Raw genomic sequence first — 24603 nt, 5'->3', positions numbered from 1 at the left:
TGCCAGCCCACCAGGGGTTTTGCACCCAGAGCTGACTTCCCTCCCCTCGGAGCAGCGCTCGGACGGCCCCGCCAGCAGCCCGCTCCCCGCCACTTCCTGCGCCAGGCGCCAGCCCCGCTTCCGCCGCACGAGCTCGCGGCCTCGCCGCTCCTTGGGGCGCACCGTCCTGTCCTCGGCTCTGCTCTAAGCCAGGCTGCTCACCAGCGCTCCCGCACGCCTCCGGTTTCCCCTTCCCCTGTGTGAACGGCCCCAGCCAGCAGCTTCCTTCCAAGCGGGTGAGCGTCTCCCGCGGAGAGCTCAGCAGTGCCCACGGTAGGGTTGGGGTGCTTTGCAGCAACCGTGCCAACCCCATCTCCTGCCAAGGGCAAGTGTGCAAGCAGGTAACGCACCCCGAAAAGTTCCACCAGCCCCCCCAGCCTCTCTACCTCCATGTGGATGATGCGGCTGCTAGAGACAAGGGCAAGGCGGTGTGAGATGCTTTTGTGACAGCCCAGAAAAGGCTGCTTGGGGAGCAAACCCTGCAAAGAGGGAACAGAGGAACCTGCACTGAGCTGCCCAGTGAGGACCACCGGGCTCCAGGCACACGGTCCTGCCACAGAGGGTATGTAAGAGGCCTTAAGGGTGTCTCACCAGAAGATGAAGTCCAATTAAAACGCTGAAGGGCCTGATACCCTTAGAGCAAGGTGGCAGCCAGGGGATAGAGGGAAGAAAGCATCTCTCTCTCTCCAACCTTCTCCAGCAAACCCTGCTGCCTCCAAAATGGGCGAAGAAATATCCCCTTCATACGAAACAATCCCTCCTCCGCCATAAAACCCTTGCACTGCATGAAAATGCTCCGAAGATACACAATCCCTATAAATCCCAATCCTCCTGTTTCTTAAGGAGAACACGGCACAAAGAGGAGCATAAGAGAACAAGCGGAGAAATCCTTTTCAATGAGGATGGACAAGCTGGTCCCATATTAGGGGAAGCTATTCCAAGCCTGCAGCGTGGCATGACAGGCTGCCCTATCTCAAAAGGAAATTATTAGCGTGGACGTGTGGCTATAGCACAGAGTGGGAGGATGCTAAGGCAAACAGATAAAGGGAGCTTCCACTTCTCCAGACTTGCCCTGTAATGTCTATTCATATGAATAAGCAGTAAGGCATCATCCACGCAGTCTTCTCATATCAGTTCCTACGCAGGAATGTGGTGGGGACTTGTTTTGTATTTTTAATCCAATATAGTCGCTGCCAGTCCTCCCGTTTCCTTAAGCAGAATTATTCACGTGCTGCAAAGCAATGCACATCCTTCCCAACTAAAACAGCACATGATGTGGAGGTGGTAACGCACTAAAACACAAACACAGCCCCATGAATAATTATGTGAAAACATCACTTTCCTACTCCACACAACAACTCCACGGTGCTGAGTCAGATCTGCTCCTTCCTAAGGCGAGAAGCCGGGTTTGCTGCTGCCAGCCCTGCCAAGGCTGGGGAAGGCGAAGGCCAGAGCACGCCAGGCTCGGCTCCTCGAGGAGCCCCAGCCCCACAAGTCCCCCGTGGGAGCTGCAGATCGCGGGCACATTTGTAGGAGAATAATTAGTTTCAGAGCCGAGACAGCGCTCCTCCCCCACCCTCTAAATTAAATAAGCCAAGAAAGAGTACGCAGCCATCCCGTCATTCTTGGGCAATCATTTTTCTGACTAGCTCTGCACTTTAAGGCTGCCATTTTTCATTATTGTTAATAGGCCTCATTAACAAGAAGCTCTTAAGCACAAGACCATTACTAAATGCAGTTTACATCGCACAACAGCAATACCTTTATTGTGGCAAGGGCGGGAGGGAAGGAAACGGTTTGCCTTTCCATCAACACCAATAATTCAAAACCAAGCACTATTCGCCCTTCATTTGGGTTCTCAGTTATTCCAAATGAGCTGATAGTTTAAGAGAGGGATGGCTTTAAGTTCTCCGGTTTGCAATTAAGGTACGCCTCGGGACTTAAAAATGAACAACACTTCATTTTGTAACACAACAACTGGAAACAAAATAAAACAATTCTTTTTTGCTTGAGACAAACTCTAACAGGAGGTCAGCACATGCTTTGTGGACTTACACAGATCTTTACCTCTGATATGCAACCACATCCTTAAATTACAGGCACACAGGCAACTAGAAAGAACAGTAAGTATCCCCTTCTCCAAAGAGCCAGACTCAGGATAGTGAACTTCAGCTGAAAGCCTCCATGTGCTCCTGGAAGGGAAGGGGAGGCTGCCCGAGCTGCCTTCCACTCCCCCGGAGCTGCAGAGCGGCTGAGCACAGGAGCTGGCACGCTCCTTGCTGGCACGCAGCCTAGACAGGAGTTCAAACCCACCCGCAAAGCCAGAGAGGGCCCTGCCCAATTTGTTCCCATGCCTCAGCTTGCTCCACAGAACCCGCAGAATCACCGGGGCTCCCGGTTCCTTGCACAGCCTGCATTCCTGAGCCTGGTGCACTGAATCAGCTAATTACCTGTAGCATCATTCGCCACAGAGAAGGTGTGAAGTTTTACTCTTCATGCTTTCCATTCAAGTGCGGCTTACATCTAGTCATGAGCAGAAGCCCCTTTTAGGGGGCGACCAGTGTAACACCCCTGAGAAGCAGCACGATGTTCACAGCTCCAGAGCAAAAGTTCTTCCCAAGCACTCGCCGCATGCAGCAGCCCACAGGACTAAAAATAAATGAAAAACCAAACAAACACACTACTATCCCACTGAAAAGTTCCTTGTAACCTGGAGGCTAAGAGGTTACATGCAATAGTGTTAGCATGGGCGTGCACAGCAGCCCTCGGTAGCATTACATTGCACTAACATGCTAAAGGTGCAGAAAACAGAGCTAAGATGCAAGTAAGGACAAAAAACATTTCAAAAAGCAGACAAAGTCAAACTGCAATGGTCAGTGCTGTGAGCTGTTGCGTTTAATATATACTCGGTGCCAGATCACCAGCTCGTTTTGTCTCGCATTCCCTGACCGACAGTGGCTGGAGCCTGCGCTCTCAGGTAGAGCAGAAACATTTCAGCCTACAACAGGCTGGAGTGTTAGGACAGCCAGATGGCAGAAAAGATCGACTGAAAAAGGCTGCTGCTGACTGGATGTCCTTCTTGATTTTCTTGTTTTCCTATCAAGCTGTGGGACAGATTGCTGTCAGTGCTGGAGTCAAACCTGCACCCCTCCCCTCACCTTGCACTCTCCTGCTGCAGTGCCAGGAGAGGGGACGTCTCCAGAGGGAGGCTGGAGACAGGGGCAATCTTGTCTTCGTCTCTGAAGCTGGGGACAGAGCAACTGCAAATACCAGAGGCAGGGATCTGTGTTTCAGGGCTGTCCCAGTCACCTCACATAAAGGGGAAAAGGGATTAATCTCCCAGTGCCAAACACAAATAACCTGAAGAAATAAGTCCTTAAGCCCTTTCCTTCCTAAAAAGAATTCCTCTCCACATATGCTGACTTTAATTACACACAAGATCCTCATCCTTTTTTCCAATCTGTGATATGTGTCTCAAGGCAGCAAGTTTGAAATGAATTATTGAAAAGATAAATTTTCAATTTGTTGCATAACCAAATTTGTCTCTTATTACAGAAAGGGCAGACACGAATATCTAACCAGTTTTTGCAGCACGCTTTAATTAACCTTTATCACATCCCACCCCTCCCTAGGATTTTCCTTGTCCCTCAGCTCCCCCCACATGGACACTCCTCCCCACACCTCTGCAGCACGCCTGCTAACTGCCTTCTGAAGAAAACTTGAGTCCTGCTGTTGGAAAAGAGGGCATTATCCCTGGCACACGCATTATGAAGCACAGAATGGCTTTCCGGTCACTCCCTCCCATTTTTTATTCCCTACCCTGAACCAGTTTTCAATTAATGACAGCTCATCAGCTCTGTCCCATAACTTCTAATTATTCCTGCTGACGAGCTAACAGTAATCTTCTTAAACCCATCCAAGATTTTATTCCTCCCTGGGTGGCAAAGGATGTTCCACTCCTGAAGACTTCATACCAGCTTGACATTATCATATGATCAGGAGGGCTTGCAGCAGTATACCTTGTACATCCACAGCTGTTTCTTTTGGAAAGACTTCAAATGCCTCAACCATACATTAGCTCAAATGTTTACAAGTTCTCCGGGAGGCAGGAAACCATTGCACAGACTGATTCCTTAGCTGGGGACACGGTGAGTAGGGAAGGGGAACAGCATTCCATGATCTATGTTTTCGCAACTGCCTCAATGACTTAGATCCTGAATCAAAGCCAATTTGAGCGTTTATCTGAATTCTCATCCTAAGACTGATGTTATTTTCTCTCAGGTACAGCTGCTGATTTCAGGTACAAGTTGTACATTTTGGGTAATGCAACTCCTCTGGATCCCTGGGCTCCACCTTCTCACCTTTGCCATCTTCCTTTTACCCTTTCAGAGAGCAACCCAGCACAAAAGTTATCGCCCCAGCTCCCGCAGCTGGCACCGACACAGTCACAAGGACACAGCTCTCTGCCTAGGTGCTTTCCTTGACTTTTCTGTTTGGTCTTCACAAACACATTCAGTCTACTGTCACCTGTAAAAGTCTCCTGTACAAAATGCAATTACCTATAGCTTCCAAACTGACTCTTCTCAGCTGGAAAAATAAGAGTGGTGGCGAATCCAAGCTCACTGGCATGGCCTGCCTGACACAACGTACATCAGCATGTGTTCCATGAACAACAGGCAGAGCAGAGGGAAAAGTAGCGCAGGGAACATGCCCAAAGTTTACTCCAATACCCAGCAGACTAGATGACAACTCCTCTTCACACTGTATGTTTTAGTTCACATTACTTCCTCCCAAATGCCCACAGTCCATTTTCTACCTATGCTCTGTGTATCACTGCTACAGCAAAGAATGGATCCTCTTCCTAACTTGTCATGGCTCATTGTCAAGTGTTCTGGAAAGCACCTTAAATTCTGCGTCGCCCTCAGTTTTTCCAAGTGCAACCCAGTGCTAACAGCTGCCTGCCCAACAGCGGGACGGGGAGGAAGAGGGTGTCAGATCACAAATCACTCAATGACAGCTACCGATTCATGAGGTCGATGGTGAGGGGAACAGCAGAGCAAGACTGGGGGTACATGGTAAAAGAAACAAAAAAAGCTTCAGGAACACTTCCCTAGTGGTGCAGAGGAGCACATCTGCATGCTCCTACCACGAGCATTAAGCAGAAAGCCTTCCCTCACTGCACGAGACATGGTGGGGCCCGTGTCTGCGGGACTGCAAGCCGGCACCCATTGCTTCCCTTTCAGCCTTTCCAACCAGTGGGGAGAGGGAGGGACGCTGGAAATGCTGCCTGGTTTGTACTGGAGGGACAGGAGCTAGAGGAGCCAACTAAACACGAAGCCCTCTTGAAGGCACAGCTGAGTGGCTCTGCACCCAAGCGCTGAGTGACTCCTCTCCAGAAGAGACAACACCTGTCCAACAGGCTCCTCTGGCAGCAAGAAGAAAAACCACATCTCAGCTGATTAGAATAATTAAAGAAAAAGGCCAAGCCATCTATTTTAAGACTAAGTTCCCTTCCCGATGCTAGGATAATTTTAAATTGAGCAGAGAAAGCTGTAACTACAGAACAGGCTACCAAGAAACCTGAGTGAGAGAGGACTTGAAATGCATCCATGTGCCACATCAGTATCACGCATAGCTGAGCCCCCAGGCACTTGTACCAAAGGGCGAAACGCACCACGTGTCAGTAAGCCCACCCAGCAGTCAGGAACATAGAGGGGGGGATAAAAAGAAAGCTGCCTGTGGCTCCTGAGGAGTCCAGAAACTTGTCCCTGCACACACAACGTGCACAGGTACTTCCAGCTGCTGCCCAGGAACAGGATAGCAAGAAGGCTTCAACAGAAGAAGTTGCCACTGGGTAAAGCAAGTTTAAACGTAAGGATCACCTAAAAAAAAACACACACAAACCTGTTTCTAAGCTCCACTAACTTGACAGGCGCCACCTTGTCAGGGAGCGGCATCCCCCAGCCCTTGTGCAGCCACGGCACAGTTGTCAGCTTGGGCTGGGCGCTGTAACGGGCCCGGCTCTGCCAGCTGCTGGGAGCTGCCATAAAACCCACTGCCTTCAGGGGCTGGAGCAGCAGGCCTGGGGCGGGAGGTGGGAGAGGTGCTTCAGAGGAAAAAGCACACACCTCCTCTGGTCTGGGCCAGGCATTTGGCAGTGCCCCAGTGCAACCTAATACAGCTGTACAAGGAGCAAACTGCCTGTTAGGGTCGGCCCTGTGCAGCCACACACGGCTCTGCAGCACTCACATCCCTATGTCCAAAATAATAATAATAAAAAAAAGCAGAGAAACTCCAGTGCATCCAAGGCGAGCCTTTTTGTGCTCTCTCTTTTTAATTTTTTCCCTTTTTTTTTTTTTTTCCCCCTGGGTCAACTCAGTAGCAACACGCCCCCCTTACCGCGGGCACTCAGTGTGCTTTTCACAGGGATCCGTGCCGCAGGGCCGCCGGGGCTGTGCCCTGGCCGCAGGTGATGCGGTGCGGGGGGACTCCTCTCCCCCACGAGCACCCTTACAACAGAAAGAGCAGGCATGCCAGCAATGAGCTGGGAGTCCTTTATGCGTCTCAGTGACATTTTCATCACCATAACTGGCCACGGGTAGAATATCCCAGGAAGCAAACCCTAAAAATAACTTCTTACAACAAGTCAGCCAGTCCCTCGGCAAAAGGGGAGGGCACATTGCTTATGCATGGTTAGCACAATTCAGTTATTACAACAGGGACAATGAATGTCCAAACAGCAGAGAGGGGAAACAAAGAGGAGAAAAAGCAGGTGGCGAGTTGTACAGCTATTTCTCCCGCATCACCAACGGCTGGAGCTGCTTTCCCAGGTGGAAATTAAGGAACCCAAGCAGAAAGCCATGGCAAAATCCACCCAGATTTTAAGCGCAGCAGAAGAGGGAGCCTTGGCTGTGAAGCACTGGCATTAGAAGCAGCAGGGATCTCCTGCTGCCTTCAGGGATGGGGCCAGGGGCACTTCCCAGCTCTGGCCCATGGGGCTCCGGGGAGGTCGCTGTGAAGACACCCTGCTTCCTGGCCACCTCGCTGCAGGAACCACAGAGGACTTGATCCACAGGAACATCCTCAGAAATTCACGGCCAGGGAGCCACAGGCAACCCCACAGGCATTCCCCAGGCTCTCTTTACAGGGCCTTTGCACGCTGGGGAAGCCCAGGGGCAGGGGAGGAGCAGAAGAGCAAGCCCCCTGCTCCTCACCACGTGCTCAAAACCCCACAATGAGCCTGAGGGGCTGCAACCCCCAACACATGTGACCCTCTTGCAGCAGGGCTACCGCAGCACTTGGCCCTGCTCTTCCTCCTCCTCCCGGCGGGTCGCTCAGCCTGCCAGGGGCAGCAGCGCAGCCTCCCCGCAGGTGGGCAGCGAGCGGAGGAGAGCAGAGCAGTGCAGCCGTGGCTGCCAGGCCCCTGCGCCTTGCGGAGTCACGTGCAGAACTCACCGGCTCGAAGGGTAACAGGACATCCTGTGTGAGAAGGGAGTGTGCAATAAAGCCCTCCGACAGGATCGGCCCTAAGCAAACACCTGGTTAGGCTCCGTGGCAAGGGAGCAAGGAGGCAAAAAGCAGGACAGGATTTTCCAGTTCCGGGGCTGCTGCCCATTGTGCTTGTTCACCTCTTCCAGCCCCTGAACAGGCAGGGACACGAGCAGGAGGGGCCCCTGCATCTGCACCGTGCTGCTGCCGCCCCTTCCTCCTCCTGCAAGCCTTTCTCAGCAAGTTGCCCTGGGCTGTGAGGAGGACCCAGCCACAACTGCAGGCAGCGGGCTCGCCTGCGCTCACTGCCTCTTGATTTACACAACTTCCCCGCTAACAGCTGCATTGCAGATGAACCCTCTTAAAGTGGACATGCCGTGAGGGAGACAGGGGCCACGGAGCCGCTCCGGCCACACGGGTGCCCTCTCCAGAGGGTGACTGAGAGCTGCGTAGGAGCTCCAGCCCCTCTGCCTCCAGCCTGCCACGCAGAGGGTCTGAAAGCACACAGCTTAGCAAAGGGAAACCCCACCAAGGGAGCTCAGTTCTGGCCAGGAGCTCTTTTCTTCTCCCACCACCTGACCACAGTGGGTGCCGGTGCCTTTGGATGGAGCCGCTCGCTCAGTGCCAGTCCGACTGCAGCTGGTTGGCAGCCGAGGGCAGCAGGTCTCAGCAGCACCCGGTCACTGCAATGCAGGATCCAGGAATTCAGGGATGCAGGAGGGAGAATGCAAATTCCTCGGGCTCAATGGAGCTGCATACTTCCTTGCTCCCATTTCATCCCCCAGTGCCCCCTCAGATAAGGTAACTTCACAAGTTCTGTTTCCAATACGGAGAAGGAGTTTCAGGTGTTTTTCATGAGAAAAACTTCCACTATTAACACTTACATTTCACCAGGGAGGAGAGCAGGCTGCAAAGCCTGTGAAAGCCAAGAAACTTCTTGATCATTTGTAGTGTGGTGGGAGGGAAAGCTTTTATAGCTGTGCTTCAGGCCTCCTGAGGAAGCCAGGCATCCACAGCCACAAAGAGTTAAGGAGGCACAACGCTTGCTCAGAGCTGGGGAACCAGCTCTGCAGGAACACGAACTGCCAGCAGCAGCCAGAGTCACCAGCACTTGTCAGCAGTATTTGATAATGATTATCAAAATAGCAAACTACCTCGTTCCTCTTTTTTCATCCCTGATGCTGAACTCGACTGTCTGGAGAAGACAAGTGCGCCGAGAGCTTGGCTCCCAGGCTGCTGCCGTGGGAGTGCCCCCACACGCAGAGGCGCTGACCAACGCTTCGCTGCTCTTCCTCATCTGTGCTAAGTGTGAGACTAATGCAGACGCAGCGAGGGGGTGGATCATTGCTCAGCACTCATCAGGCAACACTGAAAATTGTAAACTGGGCAACTTCCTAACAAGCAGTAGGCGCAACACAATATCCTCATCTGCAGAGTTGGCCAAATCCATCCCAGATGCCGGTCAAATCAGACAAAGATGGGCAGAGCTGGAAGCCACTTTCCAATGCTGCAGTCCAAAAAAGAGGAATATTTAAAGTAACACAAGATCTATGAATCACTACTTGGACTTGCACTGAAGAAGCACATCCATCACGCACCAGCTCTCTCTGCACTGGCACTAGCTCTAAACCAAAGCCGTGCAGCTTCAACACGCGTAATCTCTCCGACACAATCGCAACAGGGGACATTTGATACCCAGAGCTTACATGGAAAGGCCCCGAGGCAGGCAAAATAAAACTTAACAGCATACCACCTCTTTGGGCAAAGAGCAGGAGGAAGCCCTGCTTGGCATCACTGGGCTGGACTCGGCATTGGCCTCCAAGAGCCCTCCAGCAAGTCCCTCTGGGTTACAGGGCACCGGAGACAGCTTCCCTCTTCCACAGCTATTTTTTCTCCAGCCATCCTGGGTGATCTCTTGGCCCACCACCCATGAAATGTTATACACTTCGATACAAGGGGAGTGGAAAAAAAAGAGAGACACGTACACATTTTCAGGATGGCAGCTGCACCACTACGGTAGAAATGCTAAGTATATTTGGCAGGCGCTGGGGACCGATACAAGACGAGGTCTAACAGGCTGGCTTCCCTGCAAGAGCTTCCAGGGCACCCATGCTATTTCACGTGTGCATCTAGTGTGGGCAGCCCAGAGGAAGGGGCTGTCCCCTGGGAAGTCACATTTCAAGGCAGGTGTATGACACCAGGCCCCCAGCAGCGAGCACTCCACCAAGTCCCACACACCTCCCAGAGCAGCAGGAGCTTCACACGCCGGCTGTATTCTGCTGGGAGACCCCCACCCAGAAGCAAGACCAACCGCACACTGCTCCGGGACACCTGGCACATTTGGAGCAAAGCAGCAGTTTCAGGAAATTATCTGCTTCGAGAGAGAAGTTACAGTGAAACTCACCCTCTGAGCTACCGTATGCGCTTCTCCTTCTCACTCTTCTCCTTCTTCTCCTTCTCTCACTGCTCCCCAGGGACTGAGAAAAGCCCACCCTTCAAAGGAGCCTTGTCCTCATCACCAAGAAATGACAGCTCTCTCCTCACGGCTGTCACTTCCCAGCTGGCCCGCTGGAGGTGGTGCAGAAGACAAAGCCCCTCCAGATGCTGAGTTCCAGCACCAGGCAAGCTGCAGCCTACCCCAGCTAACTCACAAGCCTGCAAGGGAACTGCTAGCGAGGAAAGGGCAAAGCATCCCTTCCACAGGCCTTTGGGAGCCTTACATTCTTGCTCTCTCACAGCCCTAATTCTCAAGGGCTTCAAAAACCCACTGACATTTGGGCTAGTGGGCAAGACCCATACAATTAATTTTGATAAAAAATAATTTCTTCTTTCATAAGCAAACATTTTAAGGTAAGCTGAAAAAGCCCTTCTGGAGAAAAACTAGCTTTAATTACTGCAATGCTGCAGGCAAACATTTTAGGCTTGTAAGAGTATTGTTGACCAGAGGTTCATGGAGCAAGACCAGGTCGGTCCCTCCCAAAGCAGACTGCAGCAAGGCACCCCACTAATTTGCAGTATTGCCACCTACCACGCGGTACCACCTTCTGAGCCATGGGGCACTGAGATTTTGGGAGCCGTGGGCAGACACCTCCATCACCAGCTCCTTGCTCCCCAGCCAACCCTGACACGGCCAGGAACCAGTCCGTACAGCGGTCACACAGCGCGGACAAGCCAGCATGTAGGGTCAAGAGCACGGCACTGACCGTGCTGACATGCTTTTGCACCACACACTTTGGGTGACAGCAGCCTTGCATTTCCAATACCACTCGTGCAGGCTTCACGTTCAATAGCCTGAAACCTGCAGGCAACAACAAAACCCGATGACTTGCACCAGCCCTGCCACGGAAAAGCTCTGGGCACGAGGTTGGCAAACAGAGCTGTTTGTTAGTGCAAGGGAATGTGAAAAGAGGCTGATAAAAGAAAAAAAAAAAAAAAAGAAAAGAAAAAAAAAAGACTTTTCCCACTTCTTACTTTTCATCTGCCAAAAGAATACAAATCCTGCCAATTCACCCAGTAAAGCAGGATGTGTTCACACCCGCTTCAACAAGGGAATCTGTCTGAGTAGCGTTACCCAGAGTTTAGCTGCACGCTCAGGGGCAGGGACTGCAGGAGCAGTATCAGCACTCGTCCCCTCCCTGCCATCCCAGCGGCTCGAGGGCAGCGAGCCTGGTATTTCTCACCAGGATGCTGTCCTTTGTTAATACTGCATCACCCGCCCTCCTCCCCTCCCTCCCCTCCTATGAGAAAGTTTAATCCTTTGGCTCACATGCATCTGGTGAATTTTTCAGTCCCTGTTTGCCACTGTCATCATGGCAACAGCCCCCAGAGATCCGGCAGCAGCTCTGCCCCAGCAGGCACGCTGCCGCTCCCAGGCCTGGCTGCCACCGAGCGCCCGGCTCCGCGGGCCTGCCGAGGGCTCTGCCCGCTCCCAGCCTCATCTTTGCGGGCACCTTCCTTCCCCAGAGATGCATTTGCATTGTTTTTGTTTTTCTTTCAAATTAACTTCGTCTTCGTTCCCACAACGCCTGCTCCCTCTCAGCGCAATTTCTGGGCCTCTGACAGATTCCCGTCCACAATCGCATTTCCAAAGGAGAAGCTACCCCGGCAAAAAGGAGCACGTGTTTAGCAGCCCAAGCACCTCTGGCTTCCAGCAGGAGAAGAGGTTGGCCAGCCCCTTTCTCAGGAGCATGACATGAACCCAGCCCCGTCCCAGCATCCCCAGCCACGGGGCAGATAGGACAGCCCGGGGCAGCGGGTGCCTGGAAGGCGGCGAGCTCGAGGTGGGAGCTTGGGACGGAAGCAGCAGAGCAGCGGGTCAGCGCTCCCGAGCGATGTAACTCATGCTCAGGAACACAACGCGAAAGTGCTGAGAGCACGGTATCACATCCACACGCACACGCGCGTTCTCGGAAAGGTCACTGTATTTACTCAACTCGTCTCACGGATGGGGAATTCTCCCCCTGCCTCTGCCAGAGCAGAGCGAGACAGCCTCCGACACACGGAGCAAAGGCACACGTCTCCTCCTCTCCTGACCCCGTGGTGAACAGGCAAGGTGCAGCAACCAGCCCTGCTGACACCCCTCAGCTACCCTCGGAGGTGCCAGGAACACGCCACTTCCAGCAGCCAGCAGCTTCCCCCGTCCACTGATTTAAAAGGTGAGAGCGACCGGGATCCTGCAGTATAAGCCGGGAGGGAAGGACGAGGAGAAAGCAGCATCACTGAAGGTGTGTCTCCAATCAAAGCCTCATGGATTGCCAGAACTACTGTTAATTGATCTCTGTCAGCAAACTGAGCATTCAAAGAAAGTGGAAAATTGAAACAGAAACGAAAAGAGAACTGGAGTGAACAGGTCGAAAAAGTTACTGAGAATCCAAATCTTCAAACTCCTTTTCCCCAGAAGGCTAAACCTGCATCCCACTGATCTTCAGCTACCCTCAGTGGTGTGAATGTTGATTTCTAAGATGCTGCCAGCCCACTTCTTCAGTAGCATCCTGCCACTCTTCTCCAGAAATCCTGTAGGCAGCCACACCACAAGGCTTGGGCAGCCGTAGCAGCAGCACGTAGTGACATATAAATAGACAGTAAATTTAAGAAGGTAAATAAAAGGAACCTGCCGGCAGCCTAGCTCGCAGGACCCCATGTTTTGGAGCATTAAGCTTATTGTCCTAAGGGTCAGCAGCAACAACAGTTGTTGATGTTACAGCTTGACATTTCCTCCATACATTAAAAAAAACCCTGTGACACCTCAGAATTCAGTACCTATTGGCTCACCAGAAAGCAACCACCATGCCTGCACCTACCTCTGCTTCCCCCAAGATCGCTGCTCTAAGGACTGCTGGAGGTGAATATGGCTAAGTGAAGTACTCCCAATTTCTCTGACACTGGCAAATTAACATGGGTTTCGGTAAAGCCTGGCATCTTGGTGAAAACTGGGAGGTTTCAAGAACAGAGGAAAGGAAGGAAAAAAAAAATCTGCCACATCTGGAACTCCAAAACAGGTGACATGCAGGTATTAACTAAAGGGGGGCGATGCCTGGGTTTTAAGGGTAGCAAGGCAAACAGATGGTGCTCAAAGGCGGCAGAGTGGAGAGAGATTCCATGCTATATGAGCAAGCCTCCCTTTTAAAAATGGTCTTCACCCAATTTAAAGGATCAAAAATAATTGTTGAAGGGGCTGCAATGGGACATGGTTGCCATAGTCCTCTCTTGAAAACAGCTGGGTAAATAGCCTGCCATTTTGTGGAGACCTAGGGGATAAAAAAGCAGCAATTTCTGTATGATCCATGGACGGGTCCTCTCTGGCAGCAATGGTTTTAGCACTGCCCAGAGAAGGATTCGGGGAGGCTGTGAGATTCCCATGCTATACTCCAAAGGCAATAACAACAACAATCTCTTGCACTGGGCCCTGCTTACAAGGGATTCAGGCAGCTCTCCCTGCCCCAAATTCCTCCGGTGCTTCAGCGCCCTGCTCTTCACTCACAGGACACCTGGAAATATTTCCATCATGGCTCGCTGAGCAGGATAAATGCTCTAGAGCCGAGGGCTTCGGGACACGTGCAGGACTTAGTCTAATCACTTCTCTGCCTCACGCAAATCCAGGTTATATTGGGAAAACAAGAAACCTGACTCTCTTGCCAAGCCCCTTTCCCCAACCTCGCTGCGGCTCTAGGAGCTCCTGCCCAATCTGGGTGCCCGCTGCCCACCCCCCCCCATTGTTAATGCTGGAAATTTAATACTCAATGTGACCACACAGAAGACAGACACGAGCTGAAATCCTGTCTGCTCTGTTCCAGCTCCTTTATAAAATATACAGCGTAAACTGAGAGGCAACCTGGGGTAACCCCAGCCATCACTGAAATCCACAGAGGGAGGAAGCCAGCTTCTGGCCACAGCGAGCCCCAGCAAAAGCCCAGGTGCTCTCCCACACCGTTTGCCACGCTGGGGCAGGCGAGAAGCCAGGCAGACCCTCAGCGTCCCCCCGTTTCCAGCCCAAGGTCAGGGTCCCTCCTGTTCTCCAAGCACGCCTCAAGGGAAACGTCCCCCAGCGCCTGCTGCCTGAGCCCCTCTCCTCTCCCAGGCAGTGCTGCTCACTGCAGGGGGAGGTCCAGGGCTGCAGCTTACGACAGCAGCACAGCAGCCCCCTCCTCCCCGCTGCCAGCCTGCCGCCCCACGCATGTGTACTGCGGCTCCCAGCACAGCAGTTCAGCTGCCTGCTCTCCGTGCATCCCCCCAACGCAGCGATCACCCCTTGGCACCCCTCTCAGCAGCGCTCTGCCCCTTGCCCCCAGCTTCACACAGCCCCCATCGCAGGAGGCACCTCCACAAAAATCCCCATCCATCACAGCAGCTCCTCTGCTACCTGCTCCCCAAGCACAGCATCCCCCAGCCTGCTCGCAGGAGGAAGAAGAGCGGGGGCACAGCGAAGCACTGCCTGCTCGGTCTAAGGCCCCCCGTAGGAAGGGCAGCTCCCCTCCCACGCCGAATGACCAGACCTGATTTGGCTGCTCAGCAAGTACAGCGCAGAAGACACAGCTTGATTTGCTGCCCTCTGCAAGAAAGGGCGTTTGTCCCCAACCTACAAACAGGCGCAGCCAGAGGACACCTCTCGCAGGGCACTTGCACCCGAGTTGGGATTTGTGCTCGGGCTGCCCGTGATCACTGTGCCGGGCTCCCCACTGGGCTCCCCACTCTGCCGCACGGAGCCGGCGTGGCAGCCTGCAGTGCAGCAGTGCTGCGGCCACAGAGGCTTGAAAGCTGCTGGTCACAGGAGCAGCCCCGGAGTCCTAACCCCAACGCAGGCAAGAGCGTCTACAGAGCACATCAAAGCAGAGGCTGGCGATGATGCTGCTCAACTTTCTTTGCAGCAGCAAGCTCAGTGTTTCAGCAGCCAGGGAAGCCACCACTGACATCTCCAACAAAACACACTACAAAGCCCAGGTCAACAACCACTCTGGATCTGAAAGCCCAGTACAAGAGAGCTGCATGGGAAAAAAAAAAAAAAAAAAAAAAAAGGCTGAATTAAAGCTGTAAAGAGCACTTTTTCCTGGTGAGATTTGATATACAGAAGTAATTCCCTGCTCCTCCCACAATCCACATAATCTCCTAGAGGAACAACAAAAAATAACTGAGTAGACTGCAAATTTTGATCTCACTTACAAATTTGTAAAGACTTAAAGCAGGGCGAGATTCCACCCCTTTATTCCACAGGCAAGAGCAAAGACACAGCAGGGAGAAAGCAGGGAAGAGGTCTAACTTCCAGAGCAGCTGCTTTTAATTTCTTCTTCAAAAGGTATCACTTCCAGGAGTTGAAAGACAGATTTTTAGCAGTGAAGAAAATTTAACAATTGAGGTAACACACCAAGAAGTCTCCCCCCACTTCCCACAAAAAGGGGCCACAAATGCTGTCGCCCTACACCTGCTGTAGGCTCACTACGTGCAGTTTGGTATAAACACCATCCTAGGAATTATCACAGGAGAGAACTCTGCCTACATCCTTCCAGTGCAGGACAATCCCATGAAATACATTCAGGATGCTTGCTCTCAAGGTGAGTGATAAATGGGGTTTCCATCACCAACCCCAAGAAACTTCCTCCATACCCAAGACACTAACACTGGAGAGTCAGATCCCAGACATTTCCCAGCTGCTACTGAAGCTACTGCTCCTCTCTTCATCCTTCTTTTGACCATTGCAAGTACCTTTAGCTGATCTGAAGTTCATTGCTGCCCACAAACCGAAGCTTTGTTTGCTACAGATTTTCATTCTCAAAACTTCCAAAAAATTACTGATACTACTTCTGTCTGCCCACAGCTCTGGTGAAAGCCCGGGCGTTCAGTCCCGCAGGAATTTCAGATGACTGCGGCATTGTATTTCCCCCATGTGTAATAACCACTGCTCTTATACGTCAATTGAATGCTGACTAAGGTAAAGTCTGCTTCCTCTCCCTTTCCACAAGCATTTGGCCCCTATTTACTGTTAAAGTTCTTGGCATACTCTTCACCAGACAGTCTGAAGCATCAACACAGTAGGAATAATACCAAATACTTCATTAAAGCCCAAGTATGAATTTTAATCTAGACCAGCTCTGATTAACATGATTTAATAAAAGAGAGAACAGACATCCGAAAATCATTGACAAAAAAGAAATGAGAGATTCTCCTCTCAACATCTGACTTCGTGTTTTCCTACCTTACAAAAGCTTTTACTAGACTGAAGTCGTTAGAACCACCCCTCACAGAGAGGGGCACTGCATTCATCCTCCTTGCTTTCAGGCACATGCCCTGTAACAACACCAAGCCTCTTCAGCTCCTCACTGCTTTGAGGAACAGTGACAAACATGCCAGGTAATACAGAGCCCTCCAAATACACACAATTCATCATCAAGTGTTCCTCTTCCTCCTTTTCAGCTACATGCACCAAGCTATTCAGCATTTCCCAGTCCGCTATTATTTCTTCACCAAGAGCCTTGAAAACTAAAGGTAACAAGTACTGTGAAAGGAGATGGAGGCTTTGTTACCATTTCCCTGGACAATCAAGGGAAGCACGGCAGTAGCAACGCTTCCACGAGGCCACAACGGGCCGTACTCCTCAGCAGCAGCAAGGCTCTGGCTCTTGGAGCAGCAGTTACTACGTCAAGTAGGTTCAGTTTTTGCTAGAGAGGGCACAAAATCGTAGATTTAGCAATGCCTAAGTTGCAGAGGGACAGTGTCCCCCCACACAAGGGAATATTCTGGCGCCGTGACCAAACCCAGGAGAAAACCCTTCTGCGGGAGGCAGGTCGGGGGGTGGGTTAAGGCACGCAGCAGACAGGCTGGGCACGCAGGGAGCCCCGTGCGTGTGTCCTGCCAGGCAGAGACGGAGCCTCCCCGGGGAGAGGTGCCAGCTCTGGGAAAGGAAGCATCAGGCGACGTATAGCCAGGGTACTGCAGAATTAACGCCGTAACTCTCCCTGTGGCAGACAGCTTTCTAAAATGCCAGTCCTCGAGACTTTCATTTTCAGGCTGCTGAATCGAATCTCTCTAATCACTGATTTACAGCTGCAACGTCCAAACAGCACGCATTTTTCCATCAGTCCTTTAAATCCCTACTCCAAGGTGAACTCACTAAGTTGCTATCAAAGCATTGGGTTCCTTCTTGTAGTAACCTCTCGTGGCATCAGTGAGCACAGCTGGAGTAACTGAGGAAACCATACATTCAACCCAAGTCACCGGCCGCTTCTCATTGTAAACAGATTCTTTACTCCTCACTTAGACTTGAAGGAAACCTGATCAAATACTTCTTGTTTCTGACATTATTCTTCTGTATTACCAGAAACAACCAGTTCATTTCTTGGCTCGCCCCATGCCTGCACTCTAACTAACCAATACCTTCCTAAGGAAATCATTGCCAACTGCCCCAAGTTAAGAAGCTGAGGACAGGATTAGCATCCTCAATGTATTTCATTTACAGGAACGTATGAAATATAGAAAGCAAGTAGGAGATCAAAACATATTCTGTATTCATCCACACTTACTTTTCCTACTTCCTGGATCATAAAACTGTTATCAGCTTACCACAAAAAAACAATCAGGATCTATATATTGCTCCCTCTGTAACTCTTTGGGTGCTCAAACACAAGTTTTCTCAATCAGTTCTGCTACTTTGGGGTTTGTGCTAGTGTGTTTCTGAATTGTTTCAACTCTATTAAACCTGCAGCTTTCCACAGTTCTCTTATCTCCAGAGTTAGTTTCAACATCACCTCCTTTGCAGGAAAACAGCTTCTACTTTGCAATCAGTTTATCAAGCCACCAACAAAGCAAAACCACCCCCCAAAACTCCCCCAGACCAAGTTGAATTAATTCTGAGCTCAAAAGATGGGATATCCCACCTACGACAATAGTGGCTTCACCTGACCAGGAAGGGGACACCAATGCACATGGGATCTGCTGCTACTTCCTAAACGATCCACGGCTACACCGGTTGGATCCCAACATGACTTAATTCAGGCGACACACCGAAGACTGTCATGTATTTGTACCTCCACGAGTCACAGGGACGAGGGGTGGGAAAAAAAAATCAGCTCTCTCATCACAGCACCCTGTACTCCTGACACTCCATGTAAATAGAGTAAACAAAAATTCTTCACCATTCTCCAAGCCATCTTACACTCTTATCATCACATTTCATATTCTGGCAAGAGAGAGAAGGCATATCCTATTTTTCTTCTTTTGTAGGGATCGAGCAAAATATTCTCCACTTCTATACCATTTATAAAGATCACTCGCCTCCTCCTCCTGCCTTATTTTCATTTCTCAGCCAACCCCCCAGATAATCCATCTATTCGATTAGCAAGGCAGACAAGGCCTAACACATCAATTTTGTCAAATCTGAAAGGCCTCTAAGGACCGCAACCTTCTAGAAACAGTCTCCTCTGGCATCTCAACTTGTTGCACTCTGCTTTCAGCATCTTTCACTGCAATTCGATTTCTCTCATTCTCTCCATTAGGCTGCCTAGCCCCAAAGCAACTTTAACCCCTACAAAGGATTCCCTCCGCACTTGAAGACACACACTCCCTACACATTAGAGCATACAGTACCCTTTGCACATACGCATGTCCCCAGAAATCAGAGGTCCGACAGCTTGGGGAAAAAGTTAAGATTTTTTCTCTCTTCTTAAAAATACAGTCAGCTTTTTCAGCTTTAGGAAACCCCGGCATTGAGGAAAGCAAGCAGTACTTGTTTTACTTCACTGAGAAGTCAAATTTGCAAGAAAAAATTGGCATTTACCCAGCCAGCCAAATTCTGCCTTTGAAGGCAAACTCGTTAATTCCCAAACCCACCACATTTAACTACAACATGACAGGAGCAAGCTACGTAGCATTCATAAAGAAAGAAAAAAAAAAAAACAAACAACCAACAAAACCACACATCTGTTCAGGTAAGACAGATCTCCTATGTAGAAAAAGCATCCAGCAAAATCACTCCAGAACACTTGTCTCTATCTCAAGTGATCAGAACACATGCACACCAAGATAAGCTTGCTATAAACCTACCTCTAGCCCAGCTTGCAGGAGAAAGATCCCCAAAAGAAAAGACAACGTGACTTCACAAAGTACCCACTTCCAGACACAGGAATTTTTCTATCCTCCTATGCTAACCTCCTTTTAATCTGGTATTTGCCACATAACTCAATTGCTTTGTAAGAAACAAACAGTGACCCAGACAAACAACTCCAGATCCCTTAAACTTATTACAGCTTCAACTGCAGCGAAGCATTTTCTATTAATAAAAAGAACAAGAGTAGATTTAGACACTAACCTCTGGCTGACAGCTTTTTGGTGTTGATGATTTTTGCAGCATATTCCTGTGACGAATTTTTCTTTACACATCTGCGGACCACAGAGAAGGCTCCCCTAAAAGAAAAATAAAGAGGATAGGCGCTATGAAACTGAAAATAAGAATGCAACAGCAGCAGTTTCTATCCCCAGAATGGACTAGATTAAGGACAGCACAGAAGACATACAGAGGAGGGAAATGACACACGGGAATCCGATGGACAGTGCATGCTGCCTGTTCAGCAAATAAACCCTCGTATATGCAGTACTCCAATGCCCACCTGAAGCCCCCTCAAGCCCCCTCACGGACAGACCAGCGGGAACAGGGAGGGGACCATACGGGCACAGAGACAGAACACGAGGGGACGGATGAACGGAAGACAAGCAGCCCAGAACGACGCCGCAAACACCAGCCGTGAGTCCATCTCCCAAAGACAGCATCCCCCGCGGGTACATCAGACAACTCGGACTCATCTCGCCCATGTTCAAGCGCTAGCTCTGCCACAAAATCCCTGCAACACTTGGCAGAAGTTACTACTCTTACAGCTGTCTACCCACTTGCAAAATGGGGATAAGCATGTACCTAGTAATGAAGTGAGTAGGAAGCTACGAGGCTTCGTACATTTTCTCAAGCTGGAACTATTGATATTATTACAACTACTCCAAAGAGCCACTCGGAGAAGAGGTCTGAGAGAGAGGGAAGAAGGATTTCTGTGAGGAAAAAAAGAGATAATACAACAGAGACCAAGGTGAAAAGATAGGGACTCAAAATCTACAGGATTAAACAGATGAGTGCTTGAAAGCGGTCCCTTCTTTCAAAAGAACAGGGAAAAAAAAAAAAAAAAAAGGTGGGAAAAAGAGTAACAACTGGCTTTACAGGAAAGTCTTGGAATGGGGAAAAGGACAAATAAAAGACAGCCGGCAGAAAACTGCAAGTTCTTTTAGAACAGGAACGTGAGCCCACGTCCATGGACAAACGCACGTAGTGACACCGTGAGGAGCGGGCACTGAAGCTGCTCGCGGGCCCCAGAAGACAGCTCGCCCTACAGACCGCCTGCAATAGCTCGAGCCCTCCCGGCACTGCGGAGTCCTGCCTTTCTCTCCCCTTCCTCAACCTCTGCCTACAAACCAACAAGCGGCGCCGAGAGCACGGGGCCCGGGCTTGGCGACACACAGCTGCGGCAGCGTGGGGACGGATGGGGACACCGGGGAGCGGAGATGCAGCAGAGCCCGGCGCTTGGTGCAGGAAGGGGGGGGAGCGGCGGCACCCAGGGAGGCACCGTCCCCGTAATCCCAGCCTGGCGGCCGCTGCGCTGCTCTGCTGCCCCTCCGGGTCCCCCTGCAGAGCCCCGTCCGAGGGCGCAGCGGCTCTGCCAATGCAGAGACAAGTGCGGAGGGAGGAAGGGAGGGCGGAGGGAGGGCGAAGCGCTGTGCAGCAGCACCTGGTCCTTTCACAGGGACGAGGAAGTGGGGACCGAAGCATCGCGGAGCGGCAGCCGAGTACCGCGTCCCGGCCGAAGGGAAGGAAGGGCACCGTGCGGCGGAGGGGAGAGGCAGTAAGGGGAGGAGAAGGGGGCAGCCGGGCCCGGGGAGGGCGAGGGGGAAGAGAGGAAGTCCCGGGCTGCAACAGGAGCGCGCAGCCGGGGCAGGCTGCGGGGACACCTTCCCCTGCAGCCGGGGGGCTCGGGGAGCAGCAGCGGAGCTCGGCGGCTCATCCCCTTCCTCCTCCTCCTCCTCCTCCTCCTCCTCATCCTCCTGCAGCCGGGACGCGGCCCCGGGGCCGGGCGCGCAGCGGGCTCCGTACTTGCCGAGCTCCTCGTAGAGCTGGTACTCGTCGGTGAAGCGGGTGCACGTTGCCGTGGTGGCCATGTTCGGGCTGCGGGAGGCTCAGCGCCGCTGGGGCATGGGGCAGGGCGGCCGGGCCGGGCCGTGCCGAGCCGTGCCGTGCCCGCCGCTCGGCAGCCCCCTGTCCCTGCCGGCCGTGCGGGGCGCCGCGGGCTCCCCCCGCTGCCGGCTGGGCGCTCCCCGCTCCGCCGTGCACAGTCACCGCTCGCCGGGGAGGGGAAGGAGGCTGAGCCTGGCCAGCACCGCGAGAACTGGCTCGGAGACACCCCGCGCCGGCCCCCTCCTTCCCTCCCTTCCCTTCCTTTCCCTCCGCCCCTCTCGGCCCCGGCCCCGGCCCCGGCCCCGGCCCCGGGGTGTGGCCGCCGGGGGCGCTCCGGGGCGGCACCGCCCGGCCGGGGGGAGCGGGGCTCGGGGGGGCCCGGGGGCAGCCCCCTCCTCGCCCAGGCCCGGGGGGGCCGCGGCCGGGAAACTTGCTGCATGCGGCGGCAGGGCAGGGGTGCTGCTGCCTGCTGCAGGGAGGAGAAGGAGGAGAGGGAGGAAGGCAGCGCCGGGCAGCCCCAGGCCGCCCTTGCCCCCCGGGGGAAGGGGAAGCCAAAGGTCGAGGCCCGGGGGGCGGCCGGAGCGGGGTGGGGAGGGCGGCGGGACACACGGGGGCAGCCCCAAAGCTGCAGCCCGCAGCCGCGGCAGGGAGCCGAGCAGCCCCCGGGGCGCAGTGCTGCCCGCAGCGCCTTCCCGAGCAACTTTGTTTTCGCCTCTCGTTCGAGCGAGCCCGGCTCGGGCTGAACGCTCGCCAAATGTGCTTCTTGTGCAGGTTTCTGTAGGGCAGCCGCCGAGCCAGGCGAGAGGGAAGGACGGCTCCGGCCTCCGCTGCGCCCCGGAGCGCAGGCTCTGCTCCGGGCAGGGGCAGATGAGCGTGGCGTAAGCCAGGAGCAGCATTAAACTGATCTGCAGATGAAAAGTACCGTGTAAGTGCCATGCATTACCGCTCTGCAACTGGACTGCGAAATCGTGTTACTCAATCACAAAAAGCGGCGGCGGCATCTGTCGGCATCGCCCCCCTCGCCCTCAGCCTGCAGGTTAAAGGCAAAGCCCGCACCTGAGCGACGCGGTGGGTCCAAACCCGAGCAGCCTGTGCAGAAAGGAGAGAGCAGAAGTAGGGCAGTACAGCAGCAGTGCTACAACAAAGCACTTCCAGAAGGAGATTATGAAACAGGAGCGCTCTGTGTCTTACGCCATGCCGGCACTTAAACCTGGAAACCTGCTGACCCAGCAGAATAAGTCAGGGACCAACAAATGACCTAAGCAACAGGTGCCAACTGCTGGGTATAAATGTGCTGAGCTAAAGCTGCTCCCACAGCCTCATTCAGTGGCCCACCAGTTTCTCAGAGAAGAGCTGCGGATGAGGAGGAAGGCAGTCTGACTCAGCCACACTCCTCTCCTTATGGGAGCAATCAGCTGGAAGCACAAATCCCAAGTGGGAGATCCTACAGGCAGTGGTGGCGGCCAGTGTTGCTGATGCACAACCTGCAGCGCGCCTCCACTGCCCACAATTGAGTTCTGTTTGCTGGGCAGGAAAGGCGAGCTGGTAAGTTTGTGATGTGGTTGCACCAAGCAATGTAGTCGGACATGCAACCAAGTCCCCGATGTAAAACTGTGTGGATGCACCTGGAACAGGACTGTACTCCGCTCTTTGGCTATTCCTACCCACAGAAATTGAGGGGTGGACATTTAAGACCAGATTTTAGCACAGAGCAGCCAGAGGGAGAGAATGTAAGCTTTTGTGTATTTGTCCCGTGTTCCTACAAACTAAGGAAAGATGATGAAGATGGGAGGGGGCACAAGGCACCACAAAGAAGTACAGCAACAGGAGAAGTTTGCCTAAAGATATGCATGAACACAAGGGAGACTGGTAGTCCGAGCATACACTCTAAACAGTGCGGGCAGTAGGCAGGGAGGAAGACATTCACCACCAGAAAAGGCCGCATGTGTCTTGTTGACTCATGATGAAAGAAACGCATGGAAGCAGGAAGATTTGTAATTCTTAGGATTTAACTGGGACCTGCTAAAACAAATAGCAGATGAGGCGGTTACAATGGGAGACAAGAGGGGATGCATAACAGAAAAAATAAAAACCCAGGGTGGGTGGGACATGGAGAAACAGAAATAAAAAAGTGTTAGATGCTTAAGTTGCTTCAAAGAATGTTTCAGTGCCACCCACTGAAGGACTTTAAAGAAGTTTGACGACGTTATTATCTATGCACTTTACCAGAGGCTCAGCTAAAGGCAGCTCCTGCCCTAGAGGACTCTTTGGGTATGATTTTGTTTTTAAACTTGAAAACTGTTTAACCGGACCCAAAGACTGTTCTGGGGAGAAGGCACCCCATGGTATTTGAGAAGCCCCGAATGCAGAGGTCTCATAAAAACACGTAGAACATAAAAAGAGGGAGACAGAAGAGGAAGTCTCTAATCTTGAAGTGTTACAAGGAAAAGTGAAGTCTGGAGATAAGAAAGGGAACAGAGAAGCAAGAGTGGAAAGAAAAGCTAACCATGTGTTATGCATAGCAAGCGCTATAGAACAGATTGCTAACCGAGAAACTTGTGTGAAGCGAGAAGTGGGATATAAATTGAGTGACAGACTTGATTAAACCAAGTATTGAGTGGGAGACTAAATTACGGGAGTAGAGTTTTCAAAAGGAATGTAGACAAAATGAAGCAGGAGGAGGGGTGGCAATATGGATGAGAGCGTATTGTGTCAACAGGAAGAAATATTGATGTTCTGGCTGACATAGCACTCTACTCATACTGAGAATAAAACTGCAAACGGGTGAATCTTCAATGGTGCCAGGGCAGAGCAACGTTGCAGAGACCAGGAAATATATATTTGAACAGCAAGAAACATTCTTGAGAGAGCCTCTGCGCTAGTAACAGGAGATTCAGCTAATGAATAGTAAGAGAGATTCTGACCTCAGTTATGCCGGAATGAAATCTGGAAGTAATGCCTTGCTTTTAGTGGGCCAGCTTCAGATTTCACATTAGTGGAATAGCGGTTTTGGTCTCTATCTTTTGAAGTAGCACTGCCTTGCTTATACAGTGCGCTGAACTGTCAGGGATATGTCAGAGATTAATCTGATTTTAATAACCGGAGCTGAGTAAGAGGCACTAAAGAAAGTAAGTAAAATACAAAGGATTTGATGCAAAGCTGATGGGCATAAATGGACATTTCCTCTGATGTTAATGGATTTTGGATCAGGCCCCATCTGTCCACGGAGCCTAAGGTCAGCTTTGGCATGTTAAAGACTGTCCGTGGGAAGGCAACAACACAAAAGCCTTGGTCTTCAGGGAAGCAGAGGGAAGGGCTACAAAATGAGTTCACAGAAGCTAACTGCAATTCAACCTGCTGTGGAAAATGGGAAGTACAAC

At 51.9% G+C, this 24603-nt stretch overlaps 1 protein-coding gene across 17 annotated transcripts in view; it reads right to left on the bottom strand.

The window, feature by feature from the left end:
- CAMK2G (calcium/calmodulin dependent protein kinase II gamma) overlaps positions 1 to 21342 on the bottom strand; it is a 107676-nt gene extending 86334 nt beyond the window's left edge. For 16 of the 17 annotated variants that reach the window (XM_084524869.1, XM_084524878.1, XM_084524885.1 and 13 more), the window contains exons 1-2: positions 21143 to 21342; positions 19322 to 19416 (exon numbers count right to left, since the gene is read on the bottom strand). In XM_084524869.1, the coding sequence (XP_084380995.1) occupies positions 19322 to 19416; positions 21143 to 21207 (160 nt within the window). In that variant the 5' untranslated portion in view covers positions 21208 to 21342. Of the gene's footprint in view, positions 1 to 19321; positions 19417 to 20780; positions 20914 to 21142 lie in introns of those variants that run through there. The other variant, XM_084524879.1, reaches the window with a different exon arrangement.
- Positions 21343 to 24603: the final 3261 nt, after the last annotated feature.

This window comes from Aythya ferina, assembly GCF_964211825.1.
Source record: "Aythya ferina genome assembly, chromosome: 7".
NCBI classification, from domain to species: Eukaryota; Metazoa; Chordata; class Aves; order Anseriformes; family Anatidae; genus Aythya; species Aythya ferina.
This window is presented reverse-complemented; position numbering and strand designations above follow the sequence as displayed.